Raw genomic sequence first — 16,334 nt, 5'->3', positions numbered from 1 at the left:
GAACACGTGTTAGAGGGTCTTTTTTTTTAAATAAAAATAAAACAAGTCAAAAGAATAGAGAATGCTAGTGTCAGAGGCTCTTTTTTTCATAATCTTAGTCATAATTTTTTAATAAACTTGATTAAACAAGTAGATAGAATAGAAAAAGAATAGGGAACACTAGTGTTAGAGGGTCTTTTTTTAAAATAAAAATAAAACAAGTCAAAAGAATAGAGAATGCTAGTGTCAGAGGCTCTTTTTTTCATAATCTTAGTCATAATTTTTTAATAAACTTGATTTTCCAGAAGGCTGTTTTACATTTCATGCATTTATTCATCATTTCACTAGTTATAAAAAAAAAAATGCTGCTCAAATGAAGCCGCTAACAAATCCATCATGACGTCATGCTGACGTTCCAATGTTCTTATTCGGTTGACTGATTGATTGACAGCCGTTCGATACGGCGCGCGCTCACGTCATGTGATTCAAACCCTCCGGAAAACGGCAGCGGACACTGACTGAGCTCGTACTGCTGCTCGGTGGAGAGGTTTCCTCCGCTTTTCAGCCAACAAACTCAACGGCATTAGAGTTCTGTCGAGAAAGAGGAGACGGTAAGTGACGCCTTTAAAGGTTTTGTTTCAAACAAGTGTTTCATAAACCGGTTGTCGGCTTGTTTTTACCCTGGTAACGATGGACACTATCGATTACTCACGGTTCTTGACCGAAAATGATTCATGTTTTGACAGTTTTCTTCTTGGAATTGCTTTCGCTTATCGGAAGATTAACCTTTTTAATTTCTCTGTTCGTTGGTGTGATTTTCTTTCGCTCGTTTAAAGTGTAACGTTATTTTATTGGGTTCATTGCGTGAGCGCGTGTTTCCTATTTTGTCCGCGGAAACTTGTACTCTTGAATTCACCAGCATGGGCGGGGCTTCGACACGCAAACACACATTTACAAACACTCTTATTAGTTGCCTCAAAGCCTATTTAGACATTGAAACCACGCTACTGCTAGTTTTACACGCGAAATAGTACATTATGTAGTTTCTTTTTCTTTTACATACAGGTATTTTTTTTGCAAGTGAGTAATGTCATCATCATGAGTAGGTTTTTATTGTATTTGTGAGATTATTGTTAGAAATATTGTTACCCTCACAAGTATAGAGAAACCATACTCCAAAAATATATGTTTTTAATTATATGTATGTATATCCACAAAAATCAATATGCAAAATAAATAAATAAAAAATGGCGAAAAATATATTTGCTAATATGATTTAAAATATATTTACATAAACATTTATTTTTAAAAACATATTTTAAAAATATAAATTTATTTTTCAAAAGCATTTAAGATAGTATTTTGCCCTCCATATATTTCAGTCCAAGAAATTACATTCACATGTCACATTTGGGGGGATTTTTTTTTTTTAGGCTATTCCATCCACATTTGCATTTATCCTAAATGTATGCTACTGTAAGATTGGGGGAAAAAAATATTTTCTTGCCTCTGAAATTTTTTTAATTTTTAAATTTCAAAAATATAATTAATTTATCTCAGTTTCCAACATATATTTACCATATACTGTATTTGAAATATATATTGGCCAGAATGTATTTATTTATTTATTTATTTTTTACAAATGGTGAAGTACACATGTAAATGTTCTGTATCTGATAAATGTAGTTTTGGTGACCAAAATGCATATTTAAGGTGTGCAAGAAATTTATCAAGAATAACCTACTGAAAATGTTATGATTATTTACTTTTCATTTGTGTGTGTTTAGGTGGAGAAAAATGGACTTGGCCCATCATGGTCTTGTTCTCCTTAAGCGCCTCAATGCTCAGAGAGAGTTTGGTTTCCTCTGTGACTGTACTGTGGCCATTGGGGATGTTCTTTTCAAAGCCCACAAAGCTGTTCTTGCAGCATTCTCAAACTACTTCCGTATGCTGTTTATCCATCAAGACAGGTACCACAAGCGCCACTGCAAAAAAGTTCTTCATTCGCATTTGCAGTACTTTGTTATTAAATGATTCTTTATGGTTATTTTTTGCAGTGACTGTGTTCGACTGAAGCCTTCAGACATACAAGCAGATATCTTCAGCTACTTGCTTAACTTAATGTACACTGGAAAATTCACCTCACAGCCCATTGACCCTCTTCGCCTTGAGCAGGGCGTAAAATTCCTGCATGCTTACCCTTTATTACAGGAGGCAAGTCTTCTTATAAACCCTGAGTCCCAGTATGTACCTTTGACAAACTCACTTTATGGCATACAGATACCTGATCAGACATACAGCCGGCCTGAAAGAAATCCAGCATGCAAGGATGGTGCTAAAAATTGTGAAAACTTTAGCCGAGAATTTTTGGAAATTTCTGATATGGATTATAGATCTCCACAACCCGTTGGCATAGAGTCACCCACCCAAAACCCAGCAGCCACAATGGTCCACCACCTCACATATGGCATAATGAGTAAGAGTGCTTCCTCCCGAAAGCATTACACCTGCAATTACTGTGGAATCCGTTTTAACCAGAGGTGCAAGTTGAAGGAACATCTCCTTGTCCACACCAACCAAGCAACTGAGCCACAGGTGTCGTCTATGCAAAATGGTCACACTATTGAGCTTGAAGTTCAGGATATGGAAGAGGACCATTTGCGTGCTGACAGTGATGTTATTAGTGATACTGATCAACAGGTGTGGATGGAAGACACCCCGCCGCCCTCTGAAATTGCTGATATAGACAACTTGGAGGGCACCGAGATGGGTCGTGAAATGAAACGCAGAAAATTCGAGTGTCCAACCTGTGCTCGCAAGTTTATTCAGAAGAGCCACTGGCGTGAGCACATGTACATTCACACTGGAAAGCCATATAAGTGTAGTGCTTGCGGAAAGAACTTCTGCAGAGCCAATCAAGCTGCTCGACACGTTTGTTTGAGTCAGGACACAGACTCGTACATTATGGTCAATAAGCAGAGTTTGGTTCTGTGTGGTGGAGAAGACAACAGTCAGGTAGAAGCTCTCTTCCAGTCTTCAGAAAGACCCTATAAATGTAGCATGTGCGCAGCACATTTTGCAAGTCTTTCTGAGGTTCCCAAACATCAGTGTTTGACTGAGAGTGAAGCGGTACCATTGGCAGAAAATTCGTTGGGGGAAAATCAAAAGAAGGACTTTGAGACAACTACTCCTGAAGTAACCATTCTTTCTTAAAATGTCAAATGTCTAAAGCAGTATTAGTTTATTTCAGTGCCAGTATTTAACCATTTTCATGTGTTTGTTATAAACTGAGAGAGAAATAAGTATTTTTTTTAAAGGTCCACTCACTGCATTATTTTCATTTTTTTTTCTATCGGAAGGTCATTTGTGAATATATTTGAAACTAATAAACTGCAAATACTATATTTAATGTTATAGTGAAACACTTCTGAGTTGCCTCTTTAAAGTATCTTACATTGCACAAAGTAGAAAATAAATAAGCATTTTATCAATTTGTCTTTCATCAATTCGTCAAATGAAATAACAATGGTATTGGTGTGCTGGACATCAACTTTTCATAAATCATAAGTCAAAAATTGGTAGTCTCTTTTATTTAAATAAAACCTGAAATTATAATTTGTATTAAACCATACATTTTTAAATGTCTCAAAATCCAGGAACAATACTACACTCTTGTATTTAATTGATTGTTAATATTGCAATTTCTTCAAAGAGGCATAGTCTGTATAATCAATCTGTACAGATGGTTTCAAACACTTAGCAATATATTAGAATAAGTTAAAATTTTGATTTCAATACTGCAATGGCTTATTTTATCAGTCCAGATGCACATGCCCTTAAAACAGGCAAGGCAGCTTGTATAATAACAAAAATGCTAAACTGTTTAATGATAGTATGCAGTACTACAAAGTGTATTGATCATTAAGCAGAACATTTATATATATATGTGAAGTGCTCCTCTGGGGGGAAAAAACACACATGGGCAAAAGCCAGTAATTCCAACATTAGTTTGCATGCTTACATTTTTATGGCAGAACTTTAGTCAAATATTTTCTGTAAATTAAAATAGCAAATTACAAAAATAATTTGTAACTTATATGGCAACAAAAATAAATCATGAGTTTGATAAGATTTTGACTGTTCTTTGTAAAACAAATTAAAACTATCTGTCATTTTCAGTCATTAAGTGACTATATCTGACTGAATTCTGTCTAAACCTCTCTTTGATAGAGCATGATTGTGATTTGCTCATTATAGCTTTGGTAAAGTGTGCATCATATTTAGAGTATAAAATAAATTCCTTCTTGATGTATATCATATGTAGAGGCATATGGTGGTTCAAAACAAAATTACCTTTGATTTAGTACATATCTTTAAATACCAGGCATTGCACGTCCTTCCACAATGACAATTATTTTCTTATGCTAAACATGGCAAACGGTCTGGATATAATGCATGTGTACAAATGTTTTATATTTTAACATTTTAACCTTTTGTTTTAGATATGTAATACAACATTATATAATGTGGCATAAACTTACGCTGATGTCTGAATCAGGATAAAAAATTCATACATTGACAAATATCCTTAGTAAAAATATGACAAAATAGCTGCTTTTGAAGGGTTACATATGTTTAAATATTTTCTGCATCAAAGTAAAATGTAAAAATGTAGTGATTGGTCAAAGAACAGCCTGTCCACTGAATAACTACTGTTTTTGATTTCAGTTTTGCTTAATGGAACTTTAATGATCCAATTTTACTTCTCAGTGGTTTGGTCATTTCTTTGTTGAGAGAAATGTGAGTCCCAGCTGATTTTGTGCTGAACACAGCCTCTTCCAGGTGTAAAATGTTGTGAATTTTCCTTTTTAAACTTGCACCTGAAATGATAAAATCAGTGTTATGAATCTGACAACAAAAATGACTGATAACTGAATGCAATATTATAAAATCACTTACCAACTCATTCAAATCTTTCAACTGGTTTAGCACGCCACTATCAAATTGCAGCATCAAATGCTTGTTTAGCAGCAGTATCTTGGGGTGCACCCTCTGTGTATGTCATCTGGCACGGGGAATCTCCAATATTATCTACAGCATCCTCCCACACATCCTCCTCTACCTCTGACTGAGGTTCTGTTGAAGTAACCACAGGCTCATGCTGCAAGGAAGCCTTCCTATTTTCTTCATCTGATACACACTCTTCAGTTAAAACTGATGTCTTTACCTCTTTCGCAACCACAAATGGTGGTTCAACATCGTTAGACACAACTGAAGCTTCTGCCTTTGGTTCCTTTTTCTCCTGTTCAACTACCTGCAACATTGCTTTCTTTACTTCTGGTGTCACAACAGGTGGAGCTACAACTGGGGTAATAGCTGGTGTCATCATCACAGGGGCTACTGTAGTCACAGCGGGTGCCTCCATCCCAGTCACAACTGATGTTGCCTTTACCAAGGGCACGGCTGATGTTGGTGTCTGTGCTACCTGCTCTGCAACTGGTGTTTGTACTGCTGGGATCACAGAAGGTGCTTCTGGTACTGGAACTGGTGTCTCTGCCACTGCCACTGGTGGGTTTACCTTTACTGTTGGGCTCACAACTGATGTTTCTGCTCCTGCATTCTCTGCTGGTAGAATTACTAGAGGTGCAGCCTCTTTTGCAATCACTGAAACCAGAGCTGGTGTCTGTACCACTGGGATCATAACAGGTCTCTCTGCCATTGCAATTGCAGTCGGCGCTTCTGCGGTAGTTTCTATTACTAGGCTCACAACTGACCTTTCCGCTATTGGAATCACAGTTGGTGTCATCACTGGGGTTACAACTGGTGTCTCTGCCACAACAACTGGAGTTGGAGTTTCCACTACTGGGATCACAGCAGGTGTTTCTGCTGCTGCAGTCACTGTTGAAACAACTACTGGAGGTGCAGCCTCTGTTACTGCCACTAAAACCTGACATGGTGTCTGTGCCACTGGAGTCAAAACTGGTGTCTCAACCACTGCAACTGGTGCTGGCTTTACTACTGGACTTTCTACTACTGGGATCATAACATGTGTTTCTACTGTTGCAGCCACTGCTGAAACAGCTACTGGAGGTGCAATCTCTGTTACCATCACTGAAACCTGACCTGGTGTCTGTACCACTGGGGTCATCACTGGTGTCTCAACCACTGCAACTGCAGTTGACTTTACAACAGGCGTTTCTACTACTGGGATCACAACAGGTGTTTCTACCTCTGCTGAAACAACTGGCGGAGGGACAGTCTTTGTTACCATCACTGAAACCTGACCTGGTGTCTGTGCCACTGGGGTCACAACTGGTGTCTCATCCACTGCAGCTGGAGTTGACCTTACAACAGGAGTTTCTAGTACTGGGATCTCAACAGGTGTTTCTACCTCTGCAGTCTCTGCTGAAACAACTGGCGGAGGGACAGTCTTTGTTACCATCACTGAAACCTGACCTGGTGTCTGTACCACTGGGGTCACAACTGGTGTCTCATCCACTGCAGCTGGAGTTGCTGCTGAAACAACTGCTGGAAGGGCAGTTTCTGTTACCATCACTGAAACCTGACCTGGTGTCTGTACCACTGGGGTCACAACTGGTGTCTCATCCACTGCAGCTGGAGTTGCTGCTGCTGCAGTCTCTGCTGAAACAACTGGCGGAGGGACAGTCTTTGTTACCATCACTGAAACCTGACCTGGTGTCTGTACCACTGGGGTCACAACTGGAGTCTCATCCACTGCAACTGGAGATGACTTTACAACAGGAGTTTCTACAGCTGGGATCACAGCTGATGTTTCTGATGCTGCAGTTGCTGGTGGTGTAACTGGAAGTCCTGCATCTGTTGCAATTATTGAAATCTGAGCTGGTGTTTGTACCACTAGTGTCACAAGTGATGTCTCTACAGTTGAAGTTACTACTGAAGTTTCTACTTCTGGCATCATAATTGTTTCTGGTTCTACTGGAGTTCCAGCCAATGTAACTACTACAGGAGATACAGCTTCTGCTACTGTCACTGAAATCATAGCTGGTATCTCAGTGACTGGTGTCTTTGTCACTGCAGGTACAGTTGGTTTTACTGATGTGATGGAAACAATAGGAGTTTCAATTACTTGGCTCACAGGTGTTTCTGCAAATGGGGTCACATCTAGTGTAACCTCTTCTGGAGGTACATTCTCTGCCACTGAAACAACAGCTGGAGTCTGCACAACAGATGTTAATGTGGCTGGGATTTCTACTACAGGTGAAACAGCTGTTTTCTCTACCACAGCTGGAGTTGATTTTACTGCTGTGACAGAAAAAACAGGTGTTTCTACAACTGTGCTCAAAACTGTTGCTTCTGCTACTGTAGTCACTGTTGCTGTACTTATTACTGGAAATGCAGCTTCTATTACTATTACTGACCCAAGATCTGGTGTTGCTTCCACTGGAATCACATTCTGTATCTCTACTGCTGGGGCCACAGCAGTCCTCACAATCACTGATTCAACATTTGGTGTTTCTACTGCTTCAGTCACAGCAGGTGTGTCTTTTACTGGAGGTACATCCTTTGACTCATTGCCTAGAGTTACAACGGGTGTTTCATCTAGAGGTGTAGCTGGTGTCACTACCACAGAAACATCAGTGGGAATCTCCACCACTTGTTCTTTGATCACTGTTGTCAACACTGATGTGTCAGTATCTATGTTTTGATTTTGTGACGCAACAGCAGAATTGAGAGTATCAGTTGTTTTTGCCATAGATGTAACCTCTGGTGTTTCTACTTCAAGTTCTGTAACCACTGATGTGACAACTGGTGTCTCCACTTGCAGTTCAGTTACTACAGCTGTCTCTACTTTCACTTCTGTTACCACTGGAATTTCTACCGTTGGTTCTGTCACTTCAAGCGTCTCAGCCCTGAGTTCACTCACTACTTGTGTTTGTATCTCAGAAACAGCAACTTCTGGCATTTCTGATGCAACTTCAGAGGTCAGTGGTGATACCTGTGCAATGGGGGTCATTTCCATTACTGCTGGTATTTCATCTTTAATTTCGGTCTTGTCTACCTGCAAATCATTTGACTTCTTTTCTGTTACCTGTTCAAGAGGTTCACATTTTAGCCTAGCGTTTTCATCTGCTTCATTGTTCTGTTCGCTCATATTACTAACCTCTATTTCTGTAGCAGTATAATTTTGTGCCAGCACTGTGATTGCAGCCACTTCAATCATAGTCGGCCTCAAATCAAACCCTTCAGGTTCTGGTTTGGGAGCAACAGCCATTGTATGTTTTTTTTCTGGAACTGCCATATCTTTCATTTCTGATGATGTCATTGCTGGGGCCTGGTCACCATCTATTGCTTTACCCTCTTGTTCTGTTGCCTTTGGTAGCTTAGATTTTTCGAGTACCTGTGTTACAGGTTCAGACTCTATAGGTTTCTCTTTACCAGACTGTTTTGTTGTGTTCTCTATAATGGCAACCATCTCTAAAACTTTACCAGTTTTAATATTCTCAGTTGTCACTGGTTGTGCATTCTCTTTGGAAATCTCTGGACTTGGTTTGGTATCTTGACTCCAGTCTTCCGTTTGAGAAACCACAATTTCTGTTGCTAAAGGTTTTGCTTCTACTTCTGGCAACACCAACTCTAGAGGTTTCAGTATGACTTCAGAACTAGCTTCAAGCTTGGCTGGTGTTTCTGTGCGCTCGGATACATCTTTTGAAAACTCAGGAACAACTGTGCATTCTCTTATTTCATGAACCATGTCTCCATTTTCACTTCCTGCATCAACGATTATTTCAGGAGATTCATCAGTAGTATTTGTGTGAGCAGAAACATCTTCATTCTCTGTTTCATTGCTTTCAATGTTTGTTAAAGGTTGCCCTTCCTTTACTGCATGTTCCTCTTCCTCTTTCACAAATATCCCATCCGTTCTGTCAGTTGCACTGTCTTTCACTTTGTTATCATCCAAATTTGTATCAATGTCTTCTTTATGGAGCTCTTCAGCCTCTTCAACTAATGCTGGTTCTGGAAGTGACACCTCCTTGGCTGGCAACTGTTCTCTGTCTAATGATTCATCTACAGCTTCTGAAGTATTTTCAACCTCAATATTTTCAACAACGTCTGAAGCAACAGCATCCCCAGTCTCTTCTTCTACATGTATTTCCTTAATGTCCAGCTGTGCCATTTTTTCATAATCATTTTCTTCTGTTTTCTCACTGATGTCCTCCACAGTCACCGCTGAATCACCTGCTAATAAGACTCCATCTTTTACGTCAACTTTTGTTTCACAGACATCAACGTGTACTGATTCAACTGCTTTTAATTTTAAACTCTCTTCTAAGTCCAATGTTTCTGACTGTATGTGATCTGAAATTGGACTTACAATACTAACAGTCTCTTTGGTTTCCAGACACTCCACAGCAGAGGCAATGATTTCAATAGCTTTGACTTCTTTACTTGTGGTAGTGTCAGGAATGTTGTCTACATCACCATGTGTCAAAGACACAACTACTTCCGTGGGTGCAGCATGCTCAAACTCAGCAGCTGACAATTCAACATCTAAGGGCGTCAGCTCTTTTTCAGGTTCAGCAGCTACTTGTCCTTCATACACAGGTTCCTCTAACACAGAATGCAGTGGACACTCTGTTTCAGGATCATGGGTGTAGTCTGATAAAACCTGATCCAGCCCAGCTTCACTTTGCATCGTCTCAATCACCTCTCTGCATTCAGTACTTGTTGTATGTTCCTCTTTTTTGTCTTCTATATGAGTTTCCTCTGATTCTTCCACAAGAGGCTCTGCCACTAATTGAATGACTTGCTCTGCGGTTAGCTCAGTTTCAGTGGCAGATTCTTTTTCATTTACAATTACTTTCTGATACTCAGTCTTCACTTCCTTAATTTCAGCTTCATAGACCTCATCTGTCCCAAGTCCTGCAGTTTTAGTTTCATCTGTAAAGTTATCAGAGACTAATTCAGTTGGGACAGCATCACATACTTCAGGTATTGCCTCCACAAAGGGTACAGGGAGATGTTCTTCAACAGATTCTATTTCTTGAGATACTAGGCCTGTACATATTGCTGTTGCCTCAGTTTTCTTATGTGCAACCAAAACCTTTGTTTCCTCTGTTGTGGATGACTGTACAATATAAGGTGAAAATGACACGGCCAGAGATTCTTGGCTTTCATCTTTTGTAGTTACTGATTGAACACTTGGAGTCATGCAAATGGATTGAAAAGCTTCCTGTAGGATCACATCTGATGTTTGTATGCCATATTCAGCTGACACTGGTGTAACATGTCCAGATGACCTGGGAGATTCAGTTAGTTGAGAGACTGCCGAGACCATTTCAGTAGTGTCATCCCCAATAAATTGTTCACTTGCTGGTTCTGGAGCAGTGACCGCATCAGCTGTCAACTCCACAATGTCCTCAGCTAAGGTGTCATCCTGTGTTGTCCACTCAGTAGATGATACTGGTGTTTCAATGCTTTCCTCATTGATGCCTTCTTCTGGAATATCACTCAGTTGCTGATGTTTGCTCACAAAGTCTGTAAGTTCTTCAAAGTCCTCTGATAATCCATGTATGACTGTTGGTCCAGTGTTAGTTGGAATTTTAGTTGCAATTTTGGGCACTAAGTTATTAGATGTGTCCTGTTCTAACACTTGTGAAGTCATCTCTGGCATCTCGTGTTCTATTGTGATTTCAACTCGTTGTTCATTCACCTCCTTCAGACTTTCAGGCTCAATTATTTCATACTCAGACAGAGGAATAATAGCTGGGGTTTCATCATCTTCATCACCTGTTTCATGATCCTTAGCACCCTCATCGGAGGATGTTTGGTCTTTCCTTGCATCTGATTTTCTCTTTTTATGCCCTGGAATAAGTTTCTTCATAGAAAATGATTCGTCTTTGTTCATCTCACTGTCTGAAGGTATCTGCTCAGGGGTACTACTTTCTCCAGTTCTGACCTTTCTCTTTGGGGTGACCATTTTTTTAAATGTTTTCCATGTGGATCCCATCTCTCCCTCTGCAGGACTTCCAGTTTGTTCATTAGATGATGTGAGATGATCATAATCACCCTCAATGGAACTTCCCAGTGGAGAGTCAGTTGTTTTCTCATATTCCTCTCCTTTGTCTGGCGTTTCATCCTCATTTGTTTTTCTAGCCCTTTTTTTAGCAGAGCCACCACAAATCAGTGCCTCCCAGGAAACGGTGGTGTCAGATTTCTTTTTGGACTCTAGAGGGCTTACATCAGCCACCAGCTCCTCTTCAGCATGTTTTGGTTCCCCAACCACTGTTTCCTCAACTTTTGCAAGCTCTGTCAATTCCGAGGATGGTTTCGGCTGTTCAGAGACTTGTTCCTCAGCCTCAATCACCTTTTCTGCAGCTTTACTTTCTCTCTGCCTTCTTGTGGAAAATTTCCTGAAAAGTCTTTTAAGTGGACTTCCTTGTACCTTATCTTTCTCTAGAGAATTCTGAAGCTCTCCTTCAGGTAACAACTCGTCATTATCCTTCTCCTGTGAATCTTTTTCTTCCTGTGAAGTAATATAAGGAATATCAAGGCACATACATTTACTGTCTTCTTTTTCTGCCTCTTCTACACCCATTTTTTCAATTCTTTTGAGTTCCTCTTCCTTACTCTCTTTTTGCATTTCCTCTTCTTTCTTTTTCTTTCTTAAACTGGCAAAGATTCCTTGTGTAAAGAATTGCTTGATTGGTGACATCGGTTCCTCCGGCTCAGGACTTGCTTCTTTTACCAGTTCTTTTACCAGTTCTTTCTCAGGTGTGTCCTCCACATGATGCTCCACTATCTTTATGTCCTGATCCAGCTCCTTTTCCTTTTCTGTTTGTTGAGAGGGTTCAGTTGCATCAGGCTGGGAAGATACCTCACTTTTTTGAGTCTCTTCAGGTGTGTTTTCATCTGCTGCCACTGCACTGTTCTCCTGGGTGTCACTGGAGTCCTCTGAGAGACTTGTGACTTTTTCTTCTTGTTCATTTGCTTCAGTCTTTTCACATGTGTCTTTTTTTAGGGTAAGCTTAAATCCAACAAATCTGAAGATTTTTTTGAAGCCAACGTCATTGATATCATTCACTTGGTTGTCCTCCATAGTTTCTTCCTTTACAGTCACACTATCTGCATCAAGCATCTCTGTGCTCTCATTCTTCATGACTGGTTGAAGAGCATCCATTTCCTGGAGGTCTTCAATTGTTTCTGTGCCATCTTCTTTTAAAGTAACAAACCCTGAGCCAACTGACAAAAAATAAATAAATAAATAAGAATGAAAAGTGCCAAGGTACGTGTGTGCTGTACACATAAAACATTTGTACATGGATATTTACTACTGTATAAAAGTGCTGTTCTCATTTCATTTGGAAACAACGAGGGAAACAATGAAATTAATAACAATAATATAGTTTTACATACCATCTGCAAGTACTCTCTCCTCAAAGTTGCCATTTAATTCATCTGCATGGTTCCTTGTCTTTACATTCAAACTGGAGATCTGCCCGTTTTTCTGTAATAACTATATGGAAAAGACAGGACAAATTAAGGAGTGACTAACAAAGTAAATTATACTTTATAAATTATTTGTCATTAAATTTGCTACCATATTTTTTACGGTGAAGTTCTGGCAACCACAGCTACCGGTATTTTACCGTAAATGTCGCAGATTTTTTTTACAGTGTAGCTCTTAACTATACATATTATCTATATGCTATTTTAGGCAAGTGAGTTGGAGTCGGATTCAAGTTAAGAAATTCCCCAAACATTTTACAATAGTTATGACAATATCACATTTTCTGAATGTTAAGTACCGCAATGTAGTTTGAAGGAGATGGCCCTTGGGATAACTAACAAAACAAAATAACTGAACACATTTATGGAAGTCGAGTATCAGATAGCTCTCCTTTGACTAAAAGCCATCTCACAGACTTCCTGTTAAACTATGGCTGAACTCATCATGTTTTACATGGAAAATCAATGCACCCAGTGCAGTAAGGGAGAATTCCATCAATCCTTTGGGAATAAAAGTACTACAAATATCCCTCCATTAATGTGCACACATAAGTCCAAAACAGCTGACAAACCTAAATGCTGAAAGGAGATGGAATTGTGATATGTTGACATAAACCGAAATTGCATTTTAAATTCTTAACCTACACATTTAATCCAATAAAAGAATTCAGGTGAACAAGAAAACAAACATCAAAGGACAAACCAGAAATTCAACCCACATGATAAGAAGCAGTTTAGTAGCGATGAAACACTTTTAAATCTAATTTAAAGTTTGAACTCCATGCAGGAAAAAAAAGATATCATATTCTTTGCCAGCCACTGAGGATGCATCAGTTATCAGTGTTATTGATTTATTCTGCCTGCAATATTAACACTTGGCAGAGGACTTGTATGTGTGACTTTATCCAAATATGTCGACTTCTGAAGTTCTCATGCCACAAACTGTCAGATTCTGCCTTAATGCCTTAATTAATACCAGGCAAAATAATGTCTATATGGCCTATACAATTTTCTTGAATTCACTACAGAGATGAATTAAAACAAATATTTTTTGAAATATAAAGTTAATGCTAATTAAATAATGCACTCTCTTATTAACTCAACTATCTAATCTGAACTACCAGAACCTAATGCATATTTTGTTCATACAGTGAATTTAGGTCAAACACCTATAAATAGGACAAAGTCACCTAATCTTCTTTTGACTCCCATTACTGCAGTTAAATAGCTGCAAATGATAGTCGGGATATTGCATTATGGACATTCCTGATAAATTTTCTACACCAAGCAAAACAAACAAAACCCAAAGTTGTACATAAAATAAACATTATTTGAGTAGGATTCACAACAAAATATTATTTCAGTCTTTCTACTTAAAAATGTCATGTTTAATGGTGTGTTACTTGCTATTTCTATGCAATTATTTGTGACATTTAACTAGCAATTTCTGAGTGAAAATTGTTGCAAAGTAAAATTTAAGTGTATTGCTTCTGAAAATGTTCTCCTGTAAATAAGACTCTAGTAAATTCACTTTCCTCTCTTCAGCTTCACAACTGTGCTCAGATTAGCCAAAGCACCAAAGTCCACACTATTTTATAACTCTATACATTTACTCTGTAAACAATTGTCTAATTTACTTATCCAAAGGAAAAACGCCTGATAGATAAACAAAACAAACCTGAGAAATCCCTTCTCCTGAGCTAAAAAGAGCAACCTCTGACTAATAAATCGTTCCTGTCTACAACATTTTGAGCATCATATGCATGTTCTGCATTGGCGCAAAAATGCTGTCTAGATAGGCAGCACACTACGTTTTGAGATACAGCCTGTGCGTATCCTTGGATTCAGAGCTCATGTCTTTGAAACTTTGTGAGGCGTTTCTCTGCAGCAGGAGGCTGGTTACATGCATTCTACCTTGTCATCAGCACTGCCGTCATCCTGAGCATCGCTCGCCGCTGCAGTGAGCTCCTCCGCCGCTGCGTCCTCCTCACATCTGCTGTCCCGTTGCGCGGATGATGCCGTAGCTCCCATTTCACAATCCTTCTCTCGTTCTCTTCGGTTTCTTCCCTTTCACCCGATGTAACTACAAAGCGAAAGGGGGAATATCCGAAGATGAGTGCTGAGCGGTGATCGGACTCAGAAGTGATGCATTTGGGCTCGATGCAAACTCTTTTAGGACACATCCTTCCTGCATCACATGGACACACTGGCACGCCTCGGCGCATCAATGGGAGAGAGAATGAGAGTCCTGGGCTGGGATGACCGAGGGACAGCCTCTACAACGTTTTTATCCCATAATTATGCTTCTTTATTCATCGAATGTGTTTATGTATAGGCCAATGATTGCATTAAGGCACTCAAAATATAGCTTATATTGTGTGTGGAATAACTATATTTGTACTTAAAAAAAAAGAAACGCTAATTTCAAAGTTGAAAACATGATGTACAGATCTCATGTTCTCATGGGACTTAATTATACTCCAAAACAATGTATTTTATGATAAAATATTTACATTTAAAGCAGTTAAACTGTCAAATGGTTTATTATTTTAATGTCATTTAAAGGTCCCATATTGTCAAAACTGAAATTTCCTGGCTTTGTTCATGATAACTGAGGTATAGACATATGGCAAGGAATCTGTAGACGCGCCCATAACAACAAAAGACAATACTTTATTTAACCTTTTCTGATAAGAAGTGTGCTCTGCAAACACGAGCATTTTTGACGATCATTTCTGTCCAGTTCGCTCGTTTTATCGCGTTTAGCCACAGCTGTCGTCGGTTTTTTGTCTGGCAGTGGCAGCAGATATGCGATCAAATTTCTAATTTGAGGCTGTATTACATCGATTCTGGCACCCAACATCACAACAAGATGATTTTTTAAGCTCCTTGTGTAGCCGAATCTGCGCTGGTTTGAATGGGCCGCCTCCAGTTTCGCATACATGAACCTAGTTACCTCTGGTTGGCCTGACCGTGCGTCACTCAGAAAACAACAGGCCAGTCAGAAGAGAGGCTCATGAATATTAATTAGACAGGCCAAAATCGACCTGTTCTCAGCAGAGCTCCTGAGAGCTGTAAAAATATATTGAGATGGTTTTTGGTACTTATACGGCAAATATATATTCTTAAGGACATCAAAACCTAAAATAAAACTCCAGAAAGGTGTAAAATATGTGACCTTTAAACATTAAATCCAATTCAGAACAGAACACTAAAACAAAGGTCAAGAAAGGTCAGAAATTCAATTCACATGGCTCACCTAGTCATATAAATTAATTATGAAATGACATAAATGAGTATGTGGATATAAGTATGTGGATACTCCCTAAATAACAGGTAATTCCAATGAACAGTTTTGCCTATTCCAGTGATTTCAGTGAGACAAATATTAATGGCATTCTAGAGAATTCTGTGCTTCCAACCTTGTTGCAAAAGTTTGAAGAGGGTCATTTTATGTTCAAAAAGCATGAATCACTCCCTATAAAAGGGTAAACTCTTCTGGGAAGGCCTTTAACTAAATCTTAAACATTGATTGAACAAGGAACATGCAAATTCAGGCATTTGCACCAATTCAGACTCAAGAGCGTCAGTAAGGAGTCCTGGCTTGCAGTTGTGCAGGTGTGATCTGAAGAAGTGCATGCCAGTAATTTCCCCCACAACAGTCTCAATAACGTAGGAAGGGCCTTTCTGCTTCAGCAATATTGAAAGCATAGAATTTTCTAGTATTACAGTATATACAGCATTAAAATTTGCCTTGACAGGAATAGGCAAACCTGTTAATTATAAAGGGGTGTGCATAATTGTGGCCACATACACATGTGGCTCAGATTTAATACTACTCACCTTTCAAAGAACCAATAGTGAAG

The 16,334-nt window shown here is 39.0% G+C and overlaps 2 protein-coding genes across 2 annotated transcripts; one reads left to right on the top strand and one right to left on the bottom strand.

Annotated features, from left to right (window-relative positions):
• Window positions 1-436: 436 nt before the first annotated feature.
• Window positions 437-3,358, top strand: zbtb2a (zinc finger and BTB domain containing 2a). The gene is made up of 3 exons (XM_016545489.1): window positions 437-590; window positions 1,767-1,949; window positions 2,037-3,358. Exons 2-3 carry the CDS (start codon window positions 1,777-1,779, stop codon window positions 3,190-3,192), a joined length of 1,329 nt encoding a protein of 442 aa, XP_016400975.1. The 5' UTR covers window positions 437-590; window positions 1,767-1,776; the 3' UTR covers window positions 3,193-3,358.
• A 238-nt stretch (window positions 3,359-3,596) lies between these two features.
• Window positions 3,597-14,713, bottom strand: akap12a (A kinase (PRKA) anchor protein 12a). Its single transcript, XM_016546028.1, has 4 exons — window positions 14,383-14,713; window positions 12,376-12,475; window positions 4,939-12,201; window positions 3,597-4,859 (listed from the first exon to the last, which is right to left on the bottom strand). The coding sequence occupies exons 1-3, from the start codon at window positions 14,497-14,499 to the stop codon at window positions 4,979-4,981; spliced, it is 7,440 nt and encodes a 2,479-aa protein (XP_016401514.1). The 5' UTR covers window positions 14,500-14,713; the 3' UTR covers window positions 3,597-4,859; window positions 4,939-4,978.
• Between the last annotated feature and the right edge of the window lie 1,621 nt (window positions 14,714-16,334).

Source organism: Sinocyclocheilus rhinocerous, unplaced genomic scaffold (genome assembly GCF_001515625.1).
Source record: "Sinocyclocheilus rhinocerous isolate Xijiao unplaced genomic scaffold, SAMN03320098_v1.1 scaffold853, whole genome shotgun sequence".
Lineage (NCBI taxonomy): Eukaryota > Metazoa > Chordata > Actinopteri > Cypriniformes > Cyprinidae > Sinocyclocheilus > Sinocyclocheilus rhinocerous.
This window is presented reverse-complemented; position numbering and strand designations above follow the sequence as displayed.